At 42.6% G+C, this 23207-nt stretch overlaps 1 protein-coding gene and 1 pseudogene across 3 annotated transcripts; one reads left to right on the top strand and one right to left on the bottom strand.

Moving 5' to 3' along the window:
* The first annotated feature begins 1994 nt into the window (after positions 1 to 1994).
* On the top strand, positions 1995 to 9036 carry LOC105466825 (X antigen family member 5). 3 transcript variants are annotated; one of them, XM_071088842.1, is made up of 5 exons: positions 1995 to 2080; positions 3267 to 3346; positions 3846 to 3951; positions 5822 to 5947; positions 8916 to 9036. In XM_071088842.1, the coding sequence occupies exons 2-5, from the start codon at positions 3275 to 3277 to the stop codon at positions 8936 to 8938; spliced, it is 327 nt and encodes a 108-aa protein (XP_070944943.1). In that variant the 5' UTR covers positions 1995 to 2080; positions 3267 to 3274; the 3' UTR covers positions 8939 to 9036. The 3 variants fall into 3 exon arrangements, with proteins under 3 accessions (XP_070944943.1, XP_070944942.1, XP_070944944.1); XM_071088841.1 differs by having other exon boundaries at positions 1995 to 2116; XM_071088843.1 differs by lacking the exon at positions 1995 to 2080 and adding an exon at positions 2261 to 2479.
* Positions 9037 to 20219: 11183 nt separating this feature from the next.
* LOC105472449 (eukaryotic initiation factor 4A-II pseudogene) lies at positions 20220 to 21467 on the bottom strand (annotated as a pseudogene).
* Positions 21468 to 23207: the final 1740 nt, after the last annotated feature.

Below are 23207 nucleotides of genomic sequence, written 5' to 3'. Positions count from 1 at the left end.
GCGTCATTTCAGCAATATATCTTATTTATAAAAGGCTGCATTCTGGTCAGGGCCCCGTTCCTATCCTTCCCTTCCATATAATATTTCCCACATTAAACTGCCAAAGAATACATGAGTAATAAGAACAGGAATCATGCGCACAGCTTACTGTCTACATTAACGAGAGCTTATACCCCACTGGCTTCATCAACGTAACTTTACTAATACAGCAATCTGTTGCCTAGGAAAATAAAAGATGCAAAGAACTTTACTGTTCATTTCAGCAACTGCCTGAAAGATTCATCAACTCTTCAGTCAAAAGTGTCAAATGACATTTTTCAATCCCAAAACTCATTGAACCGTTGCCTAAACATTTTTGTCTTCTTGGCTCCACCAATCCTACATCATTATGATTCCTACCTAACTCTAACCAAACAATCCCCCACTTTAAAAGACCCACTTTACACTAGATTTCAAAATCAGAATAAATATACTGAAATCCCTTCGACGTCTGACACACTAGTGCCTCTGTCGAGGTAGTGCTCTCCCTTACAGCACTATGCAAATAATGTCAGCCCTGTCTTATGAACAGGCTATTTAGTTGATATTTGGAGAGTACAGTATATGATCCAGTTAGTCACCACTGCTTTGCATCATGTCACAGGAGACTGCGCCTAGATCCTGTCATCAATATGTACATATATTTCTGAATCAAAATACACGATCTGAATGGCCTACAGGTATATTCAGGCAAATCAGTCACTAGCCCAGAGATTTAAATGTTCAATAACACACCCCCCCCAAAAAAAAAACCAAAATTAAGCATGTGTGAATATATTTAGTCTGCAGAAGAGTTTATTCCATTCCAATCATTAGAAGCATGGCAGAAAACCGAGAACCAGAGGAAAAAAGGGATTAATCAAAGCATGTGTAAAAATTGGTCAAGGCGGGATGATCGCTTGAGCCCAAAACTTCAAGACCAGCGTGGCATCAGACTGAGACAATGTTCTAAAAAATAAATTAATTGCTCAGGCGTGGTGTTCGCACCTGTAGTACCATCCATTTGAGAGGCTTCAGTATGAGGATTATTTGAGCCCAAGAGATCCAGACTCCAGATTCAGTGAGGTATTGTCATCTCACTGCCCTCCAGCCTGGGAGAGAAAGCCACACCCTGTCTGAGAAAAAAAAAAAAAAAAGCATTGATAAATAAAGATATAAAAATAGTTTCTTTCTTTCACAACAGGCTTTTCTGAGACACATCCTCCATTAAGGGTGACATAGGACTGTGTGTTCCCAACGTTTCTCAATGCATGAGATGGTTTGATCAAAGAAAAACAAATGCTCTCTTAAGTGCCTTTCTTTCCACTACAAACACCCTGTGGATGCGGGTATGAGAACAGCAGGAAAACCGCGGTCGACCCTGCAAGTGGCAGACTCAGTGGGCATGCCCCTTGCTAAGCAAGTTCCTGCTGCCCATGTGACTTGCTGTCTGTCTTCTATCCCTGCAGAGCTGTGGAAGGAAACGTCATGACTTCTTTCTTGCCAACTATGACACAGCTGGTAGGTCAGCAGAGCAGTCCTCCCAGAAGTTGAAGTGTCAGTGAGTGGGAGGGAAAGCAGAAGGGCTTCCCGTAGGTTGGACCACTCGGTCCATGGCCTCATATAGATCCTCATCCTTCTACTAAAAGGCAGCGACATCCCCATGGCCTTGCTGTTGTGGGGTCCTGGGCAGGGGAGGAAGTAAGGGCATAGTGGGGAGGAGGGTCAGATGAACAGGGAATGAGTTGAAGGGTGACATTATTTGCAGTATTTCAGTCTCAGAGGCATAAAAAATACCACACAGAGAGGATGGATTCCAAAGTCCTTAGTGGGGACCTTGGAAGGAGCAGAGGACAGGGCATGGGGAGACAAGGAAGCGCAGTGCGGCTCTTAAGGCAAGAGGGGACCTCACTGCGCATGCTCCTTTGGTGCCTCCTTAGTGCGCATATTCATTGGGCGTCTTCCCATTGGCCCTTCGCGTATGGTGAACGCCGGGGAGCTGTGATCCTGCAGCTCGGGTCCCTGAGGTCTGGATTCTTTCTCCCCTGCTGAGACGCAGCCAGTAGGTCCACAGGTCGCTCCAGCTGGGAGTTGAAGCGTGAGTGAGAGTGCGGAGGAGCCAGCGGGCTTCCAGAGGGTCGGGGCGCATGATTGGTGACTCCCAGTGAGAAGGGGCTTGATGTCGTCGTCCTTCTCGTGCGGCCCCGCAGCTATGGGCCTTCTTGTCTTGTCGGGGTCAGAACGAAGGAAGAAGCAGGGCCTCGGAATGGGACGGGGGTTAGGTGAAGCTGGGGCGATGCTGGGGTGCTGTTGGTGGTATTCCAGTCCCAGAAACGCCTGAAACTTCCAACAGAGGACAAATTCCAGACTCCTCAAGGGGCATCAGGCCTGGAATGTCGTGGGCGGTAAGGAAGGGGCCTGGAAATTGGGAACACTCCGGACTGGTGACCGCCACCCCGAGGTTTGTATAATGAACCGCAGAGGTGCCCGCCCGGTGAGGACTGCCCAGTGCTATGTGGCAACTTCTCAGCTCCATCTTGGAAGTTCGAATGGGTGGGAGGGGCTATGCATTCCAACAAAACTCGATGTTGGGGGGAAATGGCCCTAGCAAAGGGTGTGTGACAAAAGCCATGGGCGCTTTAATTTTAATTCTCAAGCTGTATTTTCCTAAATGTCTCGCGATGGAGAGTCCAATTGTGAAACCAAACCTCATTGGAAATACCGTGCGTCTCTTGGCATAAGCCCTAAGGCATTGCTCAGCTAGCTTGACGAACATAAGTGGCTGTGCAAGTATTCGATTCAGAAGGCATACGCACTTATACATGCCCTCTGACTTACCTTTCAATGTCTTACCAAATTTTTAAAAATTGCAAGTTAGCATTTGGCCATGGAAGTGCTCAAATGTAGTATCCACTCACATGCATTTTTCCAGTCACGGTATTCTGGGTTTTGGTTTGGTTTGGTTTGGTTTGGTTTTTTTGAGATGGAGTTTTGCTCTTGTTGCCCAGGCTGGAGTGCAATGGCGCGATCTCGGCTGGCTGCAGCATTCGCCCCCGGGTTCAAGCGGTTCTCCTGCCTCAACCTCCCGACTAGCTGGGATTAAGGCACTCACCACCAAACCCGGCTAAGTTTTTGTATTTTTAGTAGAGACGGGGTTTCACCATTTTGGCCAAGCTGGCCTCGAACTCCTGACCTCAGGTGATCCATCCTCCTCAGCCTCCGCAAAGTGCACACTGTTCTGTTTGCAGACTGAAATATGAGTTGGCGAGGAAGAAGATATAGACCAAGACGATGTTTACGACTTGCTCAACTGGTTGGGCCTATGCCTGTGAGTAACTTAACGTTCGATTTTTTCCAATAGCAGAAGTTTTTTTGTGTGGTAGTTATTGTTGAACTAGTATAGATACACTGATAAAGGTCTCCCATGTTGATAAAAAATGATCACGGCATCTCATGAAGGAAAGAGTAACCCAAGAGGACTACACACTGTTTTCGCCTGGATGTGTGAACTTGTGTTCCTCGATTTGACTGGTGATTTCCTCCTCATGCTTATTCATAGCACGTTACACCCATTCAACCCCACATGAATTAAAATGGCTTCCAACGCCATTGAGGGTAACGGTCTCAGAGTAACCTCTCTATGGGAAGAGTAACTTAATGAAGAGTAAGTATGTGGAATAGTTTTGGGATAGTGTTGGAGCATGTCTTTAAACATGCATATGATCAGAAGTATCTGTGTAATCTGTATATTCATGTTATTGACATGCATTGATAAGAAGAATTTTTTATCTGCACATGCACACACCATGTCCCCGCCCTTGTCCCAGGAGCCCAGTGTGCCAGAGCCTCAACAAGAAGGACCACCAACTGAAAGTCAGGATCATACACCTGGTCAGAAGAGAGAAGAAGATCAGGGTGCAGCTGAGATTCAAGGTGCTGGGAAGGGAAAGAAAGAATGTCTATGGGGGGGGGAGGCCTGTGTGTGCATGACGCCTTATGCCATGACCAGTAACAGGACGAAAGAAAACAACAGGAAAGGATCTCAAACATTTGCTGAGAGTTTTGCAAGAGGCTGGAAATGTGATGGGTATAGTTTGCAGCTTCCTGCAGTCCCTGGATATGATGAATCTTCTCTTTTTCTTTGAGATGCATTTTGTATGCTTGAAAATATAGTCGTTCCTAAATCAGATGAAACCATTTAATTGGTTGTATAAAAATGTACATTATTTCACCAGTTTAACTTGATATTCTTAGGACGTTGCAGTGAGATCTTCTCAGCCATGGTGTTCACAGTGTTGTAAGCACCCTTTGATAGCATGTGGAGTGCCAAGTCACCCTACCATATAACACCCCAAATAAAGCCCATTTGCAAAGGAATCTTAGCCTCATTCTATAAATAAGAAAACGGAGGCCGGGCGTGGTGCCTCACCCCTGTTATCCCTGCACTTTGGGAGGCCGAGGTGGGCGGATCACTTGAGGTCAGGAGTTCGAGACCACCGTGGCCAATATGGTGAAATCCTGTCTCTACTAAAAATATACGAACTCGTTGGGCGTGGTGGCACACACCTGTAATCTCAGCTACTAAGTAGGCTGAGGCAGGAGAATTTCTTGAGCCCGTGCGGCAGAGGTTGCAGTGAGCCGAGATCACACCACTGCACCCCAGCCTTGGTGACACAGCGAGACTCCGTCTCAAAACATAAAAATAAATAAATAAGAAAACTGAGGCTCAGAGATAGAGACTTACCAAGAAAACTTGACGCATGGAGAAGGAATTCGTATTTTGTTCCAAGGTATGCATTCTTCCTACCATCTATTTTAGAAAATGTGAATGATATTTTGCTCAAAAATGCTTAATACTCAAATGTGTCTGTACTATAAGGTACTTCGATATTGGCTCAGGACAAAACGCAGTTCAGTGAAGCAGGATAGCAACTCCAGAAAAGAGGTCAATGAATGACAGCCACTGTTTCCTTTGATGTATATTTTTGACAGTATGTTTGGTAAAAGGTGGATAACTCAGGATGTTGGCGTACAGGTAACTTTATTAGTAGGATACGGAGGGGGCTTTGAAAAGTTGTTTCAATATTTTTATAATTAGAAAGCTCCAAGTACGATAAGATTATCATGAAACAGAAATTGTTTTCTCAACGGATAGCATTTTCAAACTAATCAGAGACAGAATTTGGGCCATGGATTATTTTAGCAATTCCCTGTTAAGGGGTTTCCAGAATATGACTGTCAACAATGCTCATTAATTTCTTTGCACTTCAGTTCCCGTACTCCCACTGGAAGACAGTGGTTTTGCTGTTATATTTCGTACTTTTTTTCTTAATGACATTCATGTATGGAAAGTCACATATAGGGGCCTTTGGATCTAAGAATTACTTTAATAAAGTTTAACCCCAACATTTTCAAGATACCTCAACAGGGGATGAGTGTCAGGACCATAAGATTTGTCATAGGCTCACCGATGCATTGATCTAATCCTTCAGAAAATTACATTGAAGTTACGATTAAAATGCTATCCGTGAGGCTGTCCTGTTTTCCTAGGTAGCTGTGTGTTTATAATACACAATGGTAAAGTATGGGCAAGGTAGGTGTGCTGAGACTTATCCTCAGATTGTCATTTAAGATAAGGTATCATAATACAGGAAAACAAACGTGGGACATCTTTGCTTCACATTTATTACCACAGTAGCTTATAGGCTTTTATTGCATAACACCGAGGAAAAGAAAAGGATCAGTTCCTTATTTATCACTCCTGTTTGGCTGCTCCAGTCGACATCCTTTTGGTATTTTTCAGTGCCCGACCTGGAAGTTGATCTCCAGAAGCTGTCTCAGTCAAAGACTGGGGATGAATGCGGAGATGGTTCTGATGTCCAGGGGAAGATTCTGCCAAAATCAGAGCAATTTAAAATGCCAGAAGGAGGTATGTTACCCATTAAGATTCAAAATTATGTGCTGTCTGTATTCCATAATATTATACTTTTGATAATAAAAGGAGAGAATCTTACTGCCCCTTTAAAAATAGAGTTCAAATGCAGACTTTCTTTGGAAGGTAATTCAGACCCTAGAAGCCTGACTGCAAAACTGAAACACTATCAGATACAGACACAAATTGGGTCAAAGCCATATTGAATCATCAAATAGCAAAGCATTTTCTTACTTCTGAGTATAACCAACAGCTAACAATTTTCAGATTATTTTGTGATGTCTGCTTTTCACAAAAACATGATGCACTTGTAATACCACTTTGTATGAAATATGCTGATCCCTGAAGGAGATTCTCGTACCAACTCTTAACATAATTTGTGAGCTTCTGGACAAATCACATAAATCCTACACCCATTTTTGCTTTTATTGAAAGTAGTGAATGCACATCAGATAGATTAAAATCCACTTCAGTGCTGATTTCTACATGCTCTGGTTCTGTTGGAGAGAATGCAAAGATACTCGGATTTTCATGATTTGTTTTTCATAACGATCAGCTTCAGTCCAATTGTAATATCTGAGTTGAGATTTCATTGCTTCTAAGAAAACAAGCGGGCACTCTGCTTGATGTTTGTTTTTCCGTAAGGAGACCTTCATGAGTGTTCTTGAATTTTGTCAAATCCTGAATTCTCTCAGACTCTTAAACAATGATTGTTTTATTTTTATTTTTGCTTTTGTTTTGTTTTGTTTTGTTTTGTTTTGTTTTGTTTTGTTTCGGATGAGGTCTCGCTCGGCCGCCCCAGGATGGAGTGCAGTGGTCCGATCTTGGTTCCCTGTGACCCCCGCCTCCCGGGTTTAAGCGATTCTCATGCCTCAGCCTCACGTGTATTTGGGATTACAGGTGCATGCCACCATGCCCAACTAATTTTTGTATTTTTAGTAGAAACAGGGGCTCACCATGTTGGCCAATCTGGGCTCGAACTCCTGACCTCAAGTGATCCACCTGCCTCGGCCTCCCAAAATGCTGGGATTACAGGTGTGAACCACCTCCCTCGCTGGACCCAATGATTTGTGTTTTAAAGTCTTCCCACAGTGAAGCCTTGAATGACTGAATAATAGAATGGAAAGAGACAGTCAAGGTTTTGTGGCCCATGAAGTAGGGAGCCTGCATGTAGGTCAGTGATGCTCAAAGTGGTTGAAAGATGCCTGTGCTAAGCATGCTCCCTGCCCTCCTGTCAATCTTCATGAGCTACTGTGTGTAATTAGATTGAAGACACATACGGTAACCTCTAACCATATCAGAGGTTATATATTACAGGTTTCTGCCTTGAGTCATCAGATGATATGATTTAAAGTTCAAAGACTATAACGTACTAAGTCCTGAGTAGTCCACATAAGTATCTTTTACACGTTTTTCAAATTGCTGACTTAATTAGAAGAACTTCTGAATTTAAAGGATGCACTGCATTTTTAGGGGAGAAATTATCTAAATGATTTACTCCACACTGGCGAACCACTCCATTAGACTATTTACATTAATAGATAGTGTGTAGACGATTTCCAGGAGCCTACTGAACAAGCCTCAGTTGTATTCTTAGGACAGTCATACCGTTAAATGCATATCTTATTAAAATAGATAACAAATTACATGACACAAGAAAATAATACTGAGACATAAAAAATAATAAAAGAGTCACAGAATAAACTTAAGGGAAAGGGAAACAGGCAGTACATGAAAGGTATGAATCATTAACAAAGGGAAAACTAATCGAAAAGTAATACATTTAATAGATCGTTCTTTTGAGAAATAGCTAGGAAGACAGCATCCAGCAGATGAAACAATCTTGAAGAAAATGGAAAAAGCACAACCCGGAATATGAACAAGACCCAGATATTGAATGTAGGGCATAATTGAAAGTGAATACATCCTTAAACACAATATTTTCAGAGTATGGATGAAATGGTTGACACACTAGGGATGCCTACATTATTTAATATATCCCTGCAATAACTAAATATCTGAACACCACAAAGACTGTGCATGAACTTGTGAAATTTGCTAGTTGTCCCTCAAAAACAGTTACTTTTAGAAGCAAATATTTAGCTTTTCCAGATGTCTTACTCTCTGTTTTCATTTCCCTCTCCATTTTTTTTTTTCCCCACACTGGTTATGATGTATAACTCTTTCACATTTTAATATCAATCATGATCGTGATACGTTAAAACTTATATGACCATTTAATTAATTATACAAATGGGAATACTTTCCAGTGGAAAAAGTGTCATTATTCATATTGACATGAGGACTATAGGTGAAAACTGGATGCAAATGGTTAGTGTATGTTAAAAAAGAACAAAGAAGGGTAAACTAGCTCAAAGCAATATCATAGCACTTCTTCACAATAGAGAAAAAACAAATGCAATACTGGCCTTTCTATTCATTTCACTTATGTATTTCCTAATGTGACATTAACAGTTTCCTCAGAAGATAGCTTTCAGACTGTCTGCAGGAACCTATTGGACATTCAGACCATACTGTCAAGCCAAAACATTAAATTATGCATTTTTTCTGGAGGAATTTTTTCAGAAATTCCTTCTGTTTCTTAGGTTTTTTTGTGTTCTGGTTGTATTTTCAGTAAAACTCTACGCATTGTTTGTCATCTACTTTAAGCCCCTTCTAATAGGTTCACTTGATTTAATGTGATCTGTCCTCAGACTGTCTTTTGGTTTCCTTCTAGCACAAAAAGCAGGGTGTGTTTTAAAAATGTTGCTAATGTGTATGTTTAGAAGTGTATCCTCAAAGTCTCTACAGAGGTCTTGTTGAATCTTAGCCACAGGGAGACTCTTCGGATTCTGGTTTTAGTCCATTGTATAAAACTAAACCTTTGGTGTCCTTTGCATACCTTTAACTTCATCTGAATAGAGTTCTTCTGGTAATGTTCCCTCCTGTTATGTTTCTGTCGCAGGGGAAGGGAAACCACAGCTTTAAACAAAGACAACCGAAAGAATGCAAACTGGATTTATCCGAGATATTTGACTTTTAAAAATCTCAATAAAGTTTTCCAGTTTTCTCCAAAGAAGTATCACACACCTGTTGTTCATTTATTCTCACATATTAGACAGTATTGAACATTTTGGCCGGGTGCAGTGGCTCATTCCTGTAATCCAAGCACATTGGGATGCTGAGGCAGGAAGATTGCTTGAGCTTGGGAGATTAAGACATGCTTGGGCAACATGGCAAAACCCCCTCTCTACAAAAATAGATGAATGAATGCATGAATATATGCACATATGTATGTAGGTGTAGTCCCAGCTACTCTGGAGGCTGAGGTGGGAGGATCCCTTGAGCCAAGGAGGTCGAGGATGAAGGTAGTCATGTTCACGCCACTGCAGCTCCAGCCTGGGTGAATGCGACTCTGTCTGAATAAAATATAGTATCATTTTTGCAACTCTGCATTCTGATTGAGCTGGTATGCACATGTGTGATATTGTGAATATATATATTTGGTCCTGGACCCTGCTTACTGTCATACAACTCCTACAGGTTTTGGAATCTCCACATAGTGATGTCTTTTTGTATGCTAGTGAGTTGACCATTTGCTGGCAGCTCCTAGGTAGCTCTAGGATGGCGGATTAGAGGGTTGGGACTTTTCGGCCACATCCCCAACGTTCAGGACAGGGAGAGGGGCTGAAGGTTAAGTTGATTACCAATGGCGGGCCAACAGTTTAGTCAGTCATGCCTATAGGATGAAAACCTCCATCAAAACCCAAAAGGACAGGGTTCAGAGAGCTTCTTGCCTAGCTGAACACATGGAGAGTGGCATGCCCGTAGAGGCCGCGGAAGCCCCCTGCCTCTTCCTTCTATTCCTTCCCCTACGTATCTCTTTATCTGCATCCTTTGTTAGGATATCCTATTTTCCACAAAATATGTGAGAATTCCCCGGGCTATCGAGCTGGATGAAAGAACTAGGGCCTAGGTGGAAGAAAGGGGAAAGCAACTAGGGCAACTTGCTGAAGCAAAATTACTTGGATCCTACCTACACTGTCTCCTTACACGCGATGGCATGACATAGCCATGGGATTCCATCCTGCCTCTTACACACTGGCCTTGAGATGGTGGGCAAGATACTTACATCCTGTGGGACAGTTTCCCCATTTTTAAAGTGAAATTAGAATATTTACACTAAATGCTTGCTATGAAGAATAAATGAAATAACAAGATGCAGGCATTACATTGCAGATAAATTTACTGGTTATCTTTCCTTAATCCCTTTAAAATTTCAAATATTTTCATTCCATTTTTCTTTACAACTACATCTCTAGTATGTGATAACTGCTTTGGAATTTCAAGTAGGAATATCAGTCTACCTTTTTAAATGCATTTGACTTCAGAAGGTGATTTCATGTAAATATGTAAGTTAAATAGCAGTGTAGCTGGCATCAGACACGGCATTGATTCTGAAGCCGATTTGTAAATAACCGAGGTGCGACAAGGCCAACCCTATGTCAGTACTATGTGCTGAAAACTTGTTTGATGTGTGTGATGCCATGAAGAATAAGTCTATTCCAGTCAGTCAACACCACACAACTCAATATCACAGTGTGTCAAGAGCTCAGGCAGTCCCTAAGCAGCCCTATGGTGGCTAACGGGGCCACAAGGATCACCAGTGCAGTTGTTATTTTGGCTTGTCATATATTCATCAATTTGGCGGGTAAGAAGACAATGAGCCCAAATGAATCAAAGTGGTTGATTTACTTGCAGACTCAGCAAAAGCAAGATTAGCATTGTGTCAGTACTGTGTCCCTAGTCCCAGGGTACCACACTGAATTGGAGAAACTCAGTGACAGTACAGATGGTGGGTCTCTCTGCCTGCGAGGAGCCCACAGTCATACCCTAAGGCCAATTTTGAAACCACACTGAATCCTGAACCCAAGATCACACCTTACCGAGCTGCGACTATGGGACAGCAGGGGTGACCCAGCTCCCGAACATCTCGCACAGAACACCTTAGGGATGTCATCCATGCTTGTGAAGAGGAGGAACCTGTGTCAGTGACTACCCTGAACTGACTTGCCTGCTGACAGTTCCCCTAAACCAAAGATGCAAACCAGTTGTTTAGACTGAACGGGGAACCCTAGAGGGAAAGGTTTCTTTGTGGGATGGCACAATGGAGGCCTTGGCCAGCTTCTGCCTGATGACTGTATGTCCTGCTGGGGGTGTCCTAACAAGGGTAAAGTCTTGTAGTCCAGGGGTATCACCTGTGCCCTCTGGGATTGTTCTTACCTGTGTGCCCTGAATATCCCATCACTGCCTCATCCCTGGAAGGCGTGCACATCAACTTCAGCTTCCTGGCCATAGTTGTGCTGAGCCTGAAATGCTGGCTTGAGTTGGATAAAAATGGTTAATACAGAATGTTAGTTAGAAAGTCACCTGCCTTTGTCAGATAGACCTTCAGCATTAATAGGATTCGTATAAGATGAATGTGATGGGAAATTTGATGTGTCAACTTTGCTACGCCACGATGCATGAGAAATGTTCACTTTGACCAGGGTAGATGTCTCCGTGAAGGGTTTTCTTTACGTGAAAACTAGCATTTAAATCAGCAGACTTTTGGTAAACCTAATTGCCCTCCCCAATGTGGGTGGGCCTCATCCAGTTCCTTGAAGGCCTTCAGAGAAGAAGACTGGGGTCCTCCACAAGATGAAGAAATTCTGCCTCCACACTGCCCTTGGATTTGACCTTTCATATCACCTCTTCCCCCGGTCTCCAGCCTGACAACCTGCTCCGTGAGATTTGGACTTGCCAGTCGCAACACTTCCATGGGCTAGGTCTTCAAACGCAGTCTCTCTCTCTCTCTTTCTCTCTCCACCCACCCACACACACGTGTGCACACATACACACACACACACACACACACACACACACACACACACCGAGGAACCCTAACCAATAGGCTTCTTACGTCTGGGACCCTTAGGGCGTAACTGAGATCAGTACTGCAGGTTGGTGTCACTCTGCTGCAGGGCTCCTCAAGCAGAGGCCAGGGGCGTTCCCCTCCCACCCTCTGCAGACGGACATCCACGTGGCTCATCACTGTGACTCAGGGTTTGGTCATCCAACCATGTAGCGATCACTACAATTTCACAAGTGTTCCCCGCCCTCCTTCTGCCTGTGAGGTCCTCTGAGATATTTTTAAGTCAAATGTCTAATACAAAACCAGTTTGCATTCTTTCAGCTTGTATTCATTTAAACCTGTGGTTGCCTTTCACCTATAATAGAAGAACAACATTACTAGCAGAACTGTATTTAGGTGACATTAAAGGTATGCAAAGGACACCAGTGTTTTAGTTGCATACAGTAGACTAAAACCAGAAGCCTATGAGTCACCCATTGGCTTACATGCAGTTAGGCCTCTGTAGAGATTTTGAAGATAGATTTCCAAGCATATACATTATCAATACTTTTTAAACACATCCTGGTTTCCAGTGCTACAAGGAAACCAAAAGAGAGTTAGAGGTCAGAACAATTTAAATCAGGTGAACCTATTAAAAAGTGGTCAAAGCAGAAAGCAAACATTGTGTATACTTTTACTAAAAATATAACCAACACACAAAAAAATGTTAAGAAACAAAAGGAATTTACAAAAAAAAATGTTTAATTTCATGCTTTGGCTTGAAACTACATTCTGGATGTCCAATAGACTCCTGGAAATAGTCTGAAAACTATCTTTTAGGAAAACATTTTATTGCATTTGTTTTTTATCTGTTGTATCTGAAGTGCAAAAATGTTTCTTTGGGCTAGTTTACCCTTCTGTGGTTTTTAAGGTACCGTAATCATTTTCCCCCAATTTTCACCTAAAGTGCTAATGTCAATATGAATACTGCCTTCTTACACTTGAAAGTATTCCCGTTTGTGTAATTAATTATATGGTCACACTAGTTTTAAGCTATCACTATCATTTCTGATGTCAAAACGTGAAACCGTTATATATCATGAACAGTGTTGCCAAAAAACAAAACAAAACAAAACAAAACAAGAAACGGAAATAGAGGGATAGGAAAGGAAAATGGAAAGGACAGTAAGACATCTGGAGAAGCCAACTATTTGTTTCTAAAAGTAAGTGTTTTTGAGGGACAACTAGCAAATTTCAGAAGTTCTTCCAGTCTTTGTGATGTTTAGGTATTCACATATTATAGGGATATATTAAATAATGTATATATGCCTAGCATATCAACCATTTCTTCCATACACTGAAAATATTAGAGTATTCACTTTCAATTATAACCTATATTCAATATCTGTGTCTTGTTCATGTTCCATGTTGACCTTTTTCCATTTTCTCCGAGTGTGTAAACTACTGGATACTCTATTCATAACTATTTCCCCCCCAAAAGATCTTTTAAATTTGTTACTTTTGGATTCGTTTTCCTTTTACTAATGATTCGTATCTGTCTTTTATTCATTTCCTCTTTCCTTTTCCCTTAGGTTTATTCTATTGTTCTTTTATTATTTTTTATTCTTCTCCTTTATCATGTAATGTGTTTTCTATGCATTTAAGACTATAATCTTCCTAAGAATACAGTTGAGGCTTCTTCAGTAGGCTCCTGGAAACAGACTGAAAAAGGTCTTTTTGTTTGTTTGTTTGTTTTTGTTTTGTTTTTTGAGACAGAGTCTCGCTCTGTCGCCCAGGCTGGAGTGCAGTGGCCTGGTCTCGGCTCACTGCAAGCTCCGCCTCCCGGGTTCACGCCATTCTCCTGTCTCAGCCTCCCGAGTAGCTGGGACTACAGGCGCCCGCCACCACGTCCGGCTAATTTTTTGTATTTTGTTTAGTAGAGATGGGATTTCACCGTGTTAGCCAGGATGGTCTCAATCTCCTGACCTCGTGATCTGCCCGCCTCGGCCTTCCAAAGAAAACTGTCTTTGAATGTAAATGGTCTAATGGAATGGTTCAGCAGTGTAGAGTACAAACATTTAGGTAATTTCTTCCCTAAATATGGAGTGCTCCCTTGAAATTCAGAAGCTCTTCTAATTAACAGTCAGCAATTTGGAAAATACGTGTAAAAGATACTTATGTCGACTACTCACGAATGAGGACGTTACAGTCTTTGAACTTTAAATCGCATCATCTGATGTCTCAAGGCAGAAACCTGTAATATGTAACCTATGATATGGCTAGAGGGGATTCTATCATATGTGTCTTCAATCTAATTACACACAGCAGCTCATGAAGACTGACAGAAGGGCAGGGGGCATGCTTAGCACAGGCATCTTACACCCACCTTGAGCATCACTGACCTACATGCATGCTGCCTACTTCATTGGTAACAGAAACCTGTCTGTCTCTTGCCATTTTATTATTCAGTCGTTCAAGGGTTCACTGCGGGAAGGATTTAAAATGCAATTATTCTTTAAGAACCAGAGAATTCAGAATTTAACAGAATCCAAGAACAGTCATTTAGGTCTCCATACGGGAAAACAAACATCAAGCAGGTTGCCCACTCATTCTCTTAGGAACCATGAAATCTCAACTCAGATATTATAACTGGAGTGAAACTGTTATGAAAAACAAATCATATCTTTGTATTCTATCCAACAGAACATGAAAATACAGAAATCAATCTTGAAACAGATTTTAATATATCTGATTTGCATTTACTATTTTCAATAGAAAAAGATGGATGTAGAATTTTTGGAATTCATCTGAAATCTCACAAATTATGTTAGATCTGGTACTAGAACCTCCGTCAGTACTCAGCATATTTCACACAAAGTGGTATTACAAATGCATTATGTATTTGTTTAAAGCAGAGATTAGAAAAGAATCTGAAAACAGTTAGCTATTGGTTATAGTCACAAGTAAGAAGATGCTTTCATATTTGATGATTCAATACGGCTTTGACCCAATTTGTTTCTGTATCTGATAGTGTTTAGGTCTTCTGGTCAGGCATTTGGGGTCTGAACAACTTTTCAAAGAAGGCCTGCATTTGAATTGTGTTTTTAAAGGGGCAGTAACGTTCTCTCTTTTTATTACCAAAAGTATAATATTGTGAAAAACAGAAAGCACGTAATTTTGCATCTTAATGGATAGCATACCTCCTTCTGGCATTTTAAATTGCTCTGCTTTTGGCAGAATTGTCCCCTGAACATCAGGACCATCTCCGCATTCATCCCCAGTCTTTGACTGAGACAGCTCCTGGAGATCAGCTTCCAGGTCAGGCACTAAAAAATACAGGGGTTCTTGATTGAAACAGGCAAACAAGAAGGACAAATAAGGAAAAGATAGTGCTCTTTTCCTCAGTGTTATGAAATAAAAGCCTGTAGACCAGTGTGGTAATAAATGTGATGTAAAGATGGCACACTTTTGTTTTCCTGTATTATGAATTCTTATCTTAAATGACAATCTGAGGATAAATCACACCACACCTACATTTCCCATACTTTACCATTGTGTATTATGAATAGTGAATATCGACTATCTAAGAAATCTGGAGTCTGCCACATGGATAGAATTTTAATCATAAATGAAATGTAATTTTCTGAAGGATTAGATCAATGTATTGGCCTGCCTAGGAGAAATCTTACAGTTGTGACACCCATCCCTTGTTGAGGTGACTTGAAAATTATTTAGATAAATTAACATTATGCTTGGGTCTAAGGGCCCTGTATGTAACTTTACGTAAATGAATCACATTTAGAATAATGTACCAAAAATAACAGGAAAATCACTGTCTTCCAGTGAGGGTACAGGAAGTTGAGTGCAAAGAAATTAGTGGTCACTGTTGACAGTCATATTCCGGAAACCTCTTAACAGCGAATTGCTAAAATACTCCATGGCCCAAATTCTGCCAGTGTTGAACGCAAAAGTACTATCTAGTGAGTAAACAACTTCTGATTCAGGATAAACTTATGGTACTTTTAGTTTTCTAATGATGAAAGTGCTTCGACAACTTTTAAAAGCCCCTTCGAAATCATGCTAATATAGCTACCTGTATGCCAGTGTCCTGAGTTATCCACCTTTTACCAAACATCCTGAAAAATTACCGATCAAAGGATACCACTCAAAGAGTGGCTGTCATTTATTGAGCTCTTTTCTGGAGTTTCTATTCTGCTTCGTTGAACTGTGTTTTGTCCTGAGCCAATACTAAACTACCTTAGAGTACACACACATTCAAATAATAAGTATCTTAAGCAAAACCACTGACCTTTTCTTATTACAACATGGATAACACAAACCTTGGGACAAAATATGAATTCTGTCTCCATGAGTACAAGGGTTCTTGGTAAACCTCCATTTCAGAGCCTCGGTTTTCTTATTAATAAAATGAGGCTAACATCCTTATGCAAATGGGCTTTATTCAGGGTGTTATAAGGTAGGATGACTTGGCACTCCACATGCTGTTAAAGGGTGCTTACAGCACCATTGACACAATGCCTTAGAAGATCATACAGCAACATTCTAAGAAGAACAAATTAAACTAGTGAAATACTGCATATTTATGCATAAAGTTAAACTGCTTCATCTGATTTAGCAAGGACTGTATTTTCAAGCGTACAAAATATATTTCAAAGGTAAGAGAAGATTCATTATATCCAGGGACTGCATGAAGCTGTAAACTATACTCTTCAATTTTCCAGCCAACTTTCAGCAAATGTTTGCGATCCTTTCCTAATGTTTTCTTTCCTCCTGTTACTGGTCACGGCATAATGCATGATGCACACATAGGCTTCCTCCCCGCATAGACATTCTTTCTTTCCCTTCCCAGCACCTCGAATATCAGCTGCACCCTGATCTTCTCTCTTCTGACCAGGTGTGGGATCCCGACTTTCAGTTGGTGGTTCCTCTTGTTGAGGCTCCTCATCACTGGGCTCCTGGGACCGTGGTTGTGTGTGTACAAATAAAAAGTTTTGGCTGGGCGCAGTGGCTCACGCTCAGCACTTTGGGAAGCCAAGGCGAGCAGATCACGAGGTCAAGAGTTCGAGACCAGCCTAGCCAACACGCTGAAACCCTGTCTCTACTAAGAATACAAAAATTAGCCAGGCATGGTGGCGCATGCCTGTAATCCCAGCTACTTGGGAGGCTGAGGCAGGAGAATCGCTTGAACCCCGGAGGCAGAGGTTGCAAGTGAGCCGAGATCACACCACTGCACTCCAGCCTGGGCGACAGAGCAAGATTCTGTCTCGGGAAAAAAAAAAATTGTTATCAATACATGTCAACAATGCAAATAAACAGAATACATAGATATTTCTGATCATAAGTAAGTCTAAAGACATTTCTCCAACACTATTCATATACTTATTATTCATCAAGTTATTCTTCCCACAGAGAGGTTACTCTAAGACGGAGTTACCCTCAAGGGCTTTGGAAGGTGGTTTAATCTATGTTGGGATGGATGTGTGCAATCTGTTATGAATAAGCATACGGAGGAAGTCATGGGCAAAATCTGGGGAACACAAGGTCATCCATCCAGGCAAAACCAGAACGTAGGCTGGGCGCAGTGGCTCAGGCCTGTAATCCCAGCACTTTGGGAGGCCGAGGCAGGTGGATTGCTTGAGCTCAGGGGTTCAAGAACAGCCTGGGCAACACGGTGAAACCCCGTCTCTACTAAAATACAAAAAGAAATCAGCTGGGCGTGGCAGCGTGCACCTGTAGTCCCAGCTACCTCCAGAAAGTAGTCCCGACCCTCCAGAAGCCCACTGGCTCCTCCTCACCCTCACTCACACTTCAACTCCCAGTTGGATTGGCCTGTGGACCTACCTGCTGTGTCTCAGTAGGAGAGAAAGAATCCAGACCTTAGGAACTTGACCTCACAGCTTGGAGGCATTCACCACGTGGATGAAGAGGTAGTGTAGAAGACACCCAGTGAACATGTGCACTGAGGTGGGTGCCCAAAGAGCATGCGCAGTGAGATGTGCACTTGCCTTAAGGGCTGTGGTGTCCCTCCTCGCCCACCCCCTGCCCCCACCCTTTCCTCCATCCTAGGTCCCCACTAAGAACTTTGGAATGCATCCTCCCTGTGTGTTTTTTTAATGCCTCTGAGACTCAAATACCTCAAATAATATCATCCTTCAAAATTCACTCCATATTCACTTGACCCTCCCTCTATGGCCCTTGTTCCTCCCTTTTCCAGGCCCCTCAAGGGAGCAAGTCCATTGCGGTGTCGCGGACTTCTAGTAGAAGGATGAGGATCTCTATCAGGCCATGGACCAAGTGGCCCAACCCATGGGAAGTCTGCCCACTTTCCCTCACACTCACTCATACTTCAACTTCTGGGAGGACTGATCTGTGGACCTACCTGATGTGTCATAATCAGCAAGAAAGAAGTCATGACATTTCCTCCCACAGCTCTGCAGGGACAGAAGGCAGACAGCAAGACCCATGGGCAGCAGGAGCTTGCGTAGGAAGAGACTTGCCCATTGAGCCAGGGACTTTCAGGGACAGCCAGACTTTTCTCGCTGTCACCATGATATCAGCAGCCACTGCCATCACACTGGCTGCAGCAGGGAGGCCTAGCCAGGGCTGCATGCTCTGTGGAGCCAGCAGGAGCCAGGGACAAGTGGGATCCCCACCTTTTATGAGTTGGGGAGGGAGCTTCTGGGTGCACTTGCAGCTGTAGACCCAGACCTCTCGCTCTATGGAGCAGACAGGAGCCCTGCCCTCCTGGGCGGGACTGCAGCCACCCAAGTTGTGGCTGCAGATCCAAGTCTCCCTGTCCTCTTGCGGGGACTGTGAGCAGGCAGGATCCCTGCCCTCCCGGCTGCAGTTGCAGCCAAACGATCCATGGCTGCAACCCAGGAGCTGGGGACAAGTGGGAGGCCCACTCCTTCAGATTTGGTGGGTTGGGAGCTCCCTAGGAGCAGCTGCAACTGCCCTCCCAAGCGCAGGACCCAGGCGTGTCTGCAGCCTGCACTCTCTGAAGCCCAGGAAGGCCCCCACTGTCACTGCAGGCTCAGAAGTGTCTGCTCCCACTGCCTGATCTCTACCTGCTCCCAGCACCCACTCTGATTTCAGAGCAGGTTGGGAGCTGAGCCCCTGCACTGTCACAGCTCAGCCAAGTGTGCACATGGCCAGGCCAGCACTGGCATGCCAGCCCCTTGCCACCTCAAACACCTCCAGAATTTGATTGCTGAGGAACATGAGAGGGGAAACCAAGGGGGTTCTGAGGGCAGCTGGGCAGTGGCCTGCAGGTGCCCCTTGGTGTGAGCAGCCTGGGCACCATGGACTGCAGCCGGAGGCAGACAGGATCCAGAGCAGAAGGGGGCAGTCCCTGGTAAGGCCCCACCTTCAGGCCAGGGACTGGCCAGGCTGCCAATCCCAGAGACCAGAGTGTGGACTTGTGGTGCCTTTTCTGGACCCATCCATGGCTGCCCATGGACCAATGTACATGCACTTTCTCCCCTCTGAGGTCTGTAAATGCCTGGGACTCAGCCAGAGCAGGGCAGAGGATGGAGAGACAATGGGACGACCAGCTGCAGAGAGGAGCTACCCTCTCCAGGGCCTCCTCTCTGCTAAGAGCTGCAGAGGTTGGAAAGACCTGCCTGCAGAGAGAAGCCACACTCTTCAGGGCCTCCTCTCTGCTGAGAGCTGAACACTTGACCAAACAACCTGCCTACAGAGGAACTACCCACTGCGGATCTCCTCTGAGCTGTTCTAACACTCAATAAAGCTCCTCTTGTTAGTTTTTTTTAAAAGTGAATATACAATTTATTTAACATTCAAACTTCATTAAGATATGTGCAATATGGCAATTTTGTGGGGGATTAAACCCTACCTAGGATGATTGCTTGCTGGAGCTTAGCAACAGGGTCCAGTTCACACTTAGCACTAATTAAATATTTTATTGAATAAATACAATACCAAACAAAATGTATTCAAATGCTTTCTAAAAAAAAAATTTTAAGGTCTTTCTACTCAGGCTGACTAACACAATAAAGGCAGATATGCTAGTTAAACATAATTGGCTGATTTTATACAGCACCTATATCTTTTAGTTCACGAGTATATTATTAAATGATAGAGAACATCTAATACAAGCATTTCTACAGATTAGGAAATAAATTTCTAAGAAAGAAAGATTTTACAAACCCCATCTTTTATACCCACCCCAACAGTCTAACTCTAAAGGGGATAAAGCCAATGACTTTCCTCACAAGAGCTCATGACTAATGTAGCTTTGCTATCAAAATCTATATTTCTGATCCATTATGAGCATTGAGATAAGATTCAAGTATTCCCAAAGAAAGAACCACAATGCATGTTGTGATCACCTATTCAGCAATAGCGAGTACTGCATCCAAAACTCTCATCCCAGGAATTAAATAAGGTCAGCCACATTCATGGGAATCTCCTCTACTGTAGTATTGTAGAAAGTCTCAATGCCACAAAGAATCCTCTTGTCTTCTTCAGTAACAAAGTTCATAGCCACACCTTTCCTCCCATATAGACCCCCTCTGCCAATTCTGTGAATATGGTTTTCACAATTGGTAGGTAGGTCATAATTTATAACCAAAGACACTTGTTGCACATCAATCCCACGAGCCAACAAGTCAGTAGTGATCAGAACATGGGTTGACCCTGATCAGAATTCCCTCATGACAACATATCTCTCCTTCTGGTCCATGTCTCCATGCAGAACAGAAACTGTGAAGTCTCTGGCATGCATTTTTCTCAGTCAGCCAGTCCACTTTGTGCTTTGAGAAAAATAACAGCCTGCGTAATGGTCAGTGTCTCGTACAAGTCACAAAGTGTTTCCAACTTCCATTCCTCTCTCTCTCAACATTAATATAAAACTGTTTGATTCCTTCAAGGGTCAATTATTCCTTTTTCACCAGAATTCGAATTGGATCTCTCATGAATTTTTTGGTCACTTCCAACACATCAGTTGGCATTGTGGCAGAAAGCAACACAACCTGAATACTTTTATTTAGTTTTTGGAAAATCTCATAGATTTCATCCTTAAACCCACGGCTCAACATTTCATCTACTTCATCCAAAACAAACATTTTGATCCATTTTGAAAAAAGATATCTTCTGTTTCACATATCAAATACTCTCCCAGGTGTACCAACAACAATATGTGGTGCTTCAGCCTGCAGTTTTTGCATTTCAGTTCGCATTTGTTCCACCAATGCAGACATGACAAGTTGCTCCCATATAGTCTCCAAGTGCCAGAATTACCTTTTGGATCTGTGGAGCCAATTCTCTGGTGAGGGCCAATATTAGTGCTTGGGTCTCCAACTGTTGCAGGATGGAAATAGCAAATGTGGCTGTCTTGCCAGTACCTAACTGAGCTTGAGCAATCACATCATACCTTTTCATACAGGTAATAGTAGCTCTCTGCTGAATAGTGGAAGCCTTCTCAAAATAGTAAGCATAGATGCCCCAAAGAAGAGACTCCTTTAAAGTTATATCATCAAAGTTATCAACAATCTTATTCCAGTTGCTGTCAATTACACCATCGGGGTCCATTCCCTCTGGGCTGCCATGTTCTCTGTTATAATCCATGGAGCCACCAGACATGATCCAAAAAAACACTCAGTGCCTGACTGAAAAGTCCTCTTCGTCTTGTTTGCCCTCCACTTGTCTGCATATCTTATTCTTCCTGGATGCAGGACAAGAACTTAAACAAAGGCACCACCAGCCACAGAGGTTTCCAGCCGGAAAATCGACACCCCAAAGATCCCATAACACCCGTATCTGCATCCACAGGGCATTGTTTAGTAAAAAGAAAGGGACTTAAGAGAGCTTTTGTTTCTTTGCCCAAACAATCTCCTGCTTTGAGAAACACTGGAAACACACAGTCCCATGTCACCCTTAGTGGAGGATGTATTTCTTTTGTGACAGAAATAAGGAATTTTATGTCTGTATTTACACATGCTTTTTTCTAAGGATGTTGCTCTGTTGCCAAGGCTGGAGGGCAGTGGCATAACTCCTGGGTTCAAACAATCTTCATCCTGCAGCCTCCCAAGTGAGTGGTACTACAGGTGTGGATACAACACCTGAACAATCGATTCATCTATTTTTAGAGAGTGGTCCCACTATGTTGTCCATCCTGGTCTCAAATTCTTGGGCTCAAGAGATCCTCCCACCTTGGCCAATTTTTATACATGCTTTAATTAATCACTTTTTTCTGTGATTCTGGGTTTTCTGCCATGATTCCAGTGAATGTAACAACAGAAGATCTTACAGGGCAATAATCCTACTGCATTTATAATCAGACTAACAATTATTACACTTCAGTTTTTATGTCACCATTATGCTTAAATGACACATTGACCAAGACATAGAATTAAAGATTCTGAGATTTTGACATTATTAACAAATCAACTTGAGAAATATACAATCGTGCACTATCAGGAAAATTCTTGCCTTGAAACTCATGTAGGATAGGCGAACCCCAAAGTTGGAGCTTATTCCAATACTTTTACTGAATAGTACTGCTCCTTTCTGAACAGGGCTAACCCACAGGCAGGGAGCCAGCAAGCAGCAACCTATGGGCTCTTGACAACTGTATTTTTACTCATTTATGCCCATTTTCAGTTCCATGTAAATGAAGGGGTAGGTTAATGCAAATTGAAGGGCGAGTTGTTTAGAACTGTCTAGTAATGCAGGGGAGCAGGGGAGAGTAAACTTCTGGATCGTTGCCATGGCAGTTGTAAACTGTCATGGCGCTGGTGGAAGTGTCATGTGCTAGTGAGCAATGAGGGTAGCTAGAGATTGAGGTCATCTCTGTCTGCGGGTTCATGCGGGTTTCTTCACCCTATCCTGTGAGGACCGTGAATTAAGTCCTGTCAGGACCTGGAATTAAGTCCTGTGTGTCTTCTACTTCAAAACTACATGAGAATGCAGGGTTTTCTTTCTCACTAAAATCAGGTGTCCCTTTAATCATCCCAAGCATATTTTTTATTGCATGCAGCCATTCAAAGTTTGCTTTTTCACAAATGCTTAGCCTAAGTCTTCTATTCAGCTTCAGTTTCAGCTTAGGATGTTTAGGAAGACCCATCAGCCAAATTCTATGCCAACGAGATTTCTGGCATCCCTATACTACTTTGTGATCCTGGTAATTCTTATGTAACTGTCATATCTAACCAATAACACATCATCAGTATATAAACAAACCATAATATTTGGAGTTACGGTTATCATGTGAACATTCTCCTTCAATAATAGGTAATATTTTTAGATGTAACTTTGAATAAAAATCTATTCATATGCTTAATATATTGATATATTGCTAGTCAGTGAAGGTACAAATGTATA

The sequence above is a fragment of the Macaca nemestrina genome, chromosome X, assembly GCF_043159975.1.
Source record: "Macaca nemestrina isolate mMacNem1 chromosome X, mMacNem.hap1, whole genome shotgun sequence".
Taxonomy (NCBI): Eukaryota; Metazoa; Chordata; class Mammalia; order Primates; family Cercopithecidae; genus Macaca; species Macaca nemestrina.
Note: the sequence above shows the minus strand (reverse complement) of the source record. Positions and strands in the feature narration are given on the sequence as shown.

Coding starts and splice junctions, on each gene's coding strand:
- LOC105466825 (XM_071088842.1), top strand. CDS start 3,275: ATGAGTTGGCGAGGAAGAAGATATAGACCAAGACGATGTTTACGACTT. Junction 3,347..3,845: donor AACTGGTTGGGCCTATGCCT/GTGAGTAACTTA, acceptor CCCTTGTCCCAG/GAGCCCAGTGTGCCAGAGCC. Junction 5,948..8,915: donor ATTTAAAATGCCAGAAGGAG/GTATGTTACCCA, acceptor TTTCTGTCGCAG/GGGAAGGGAAACCACAGCTT.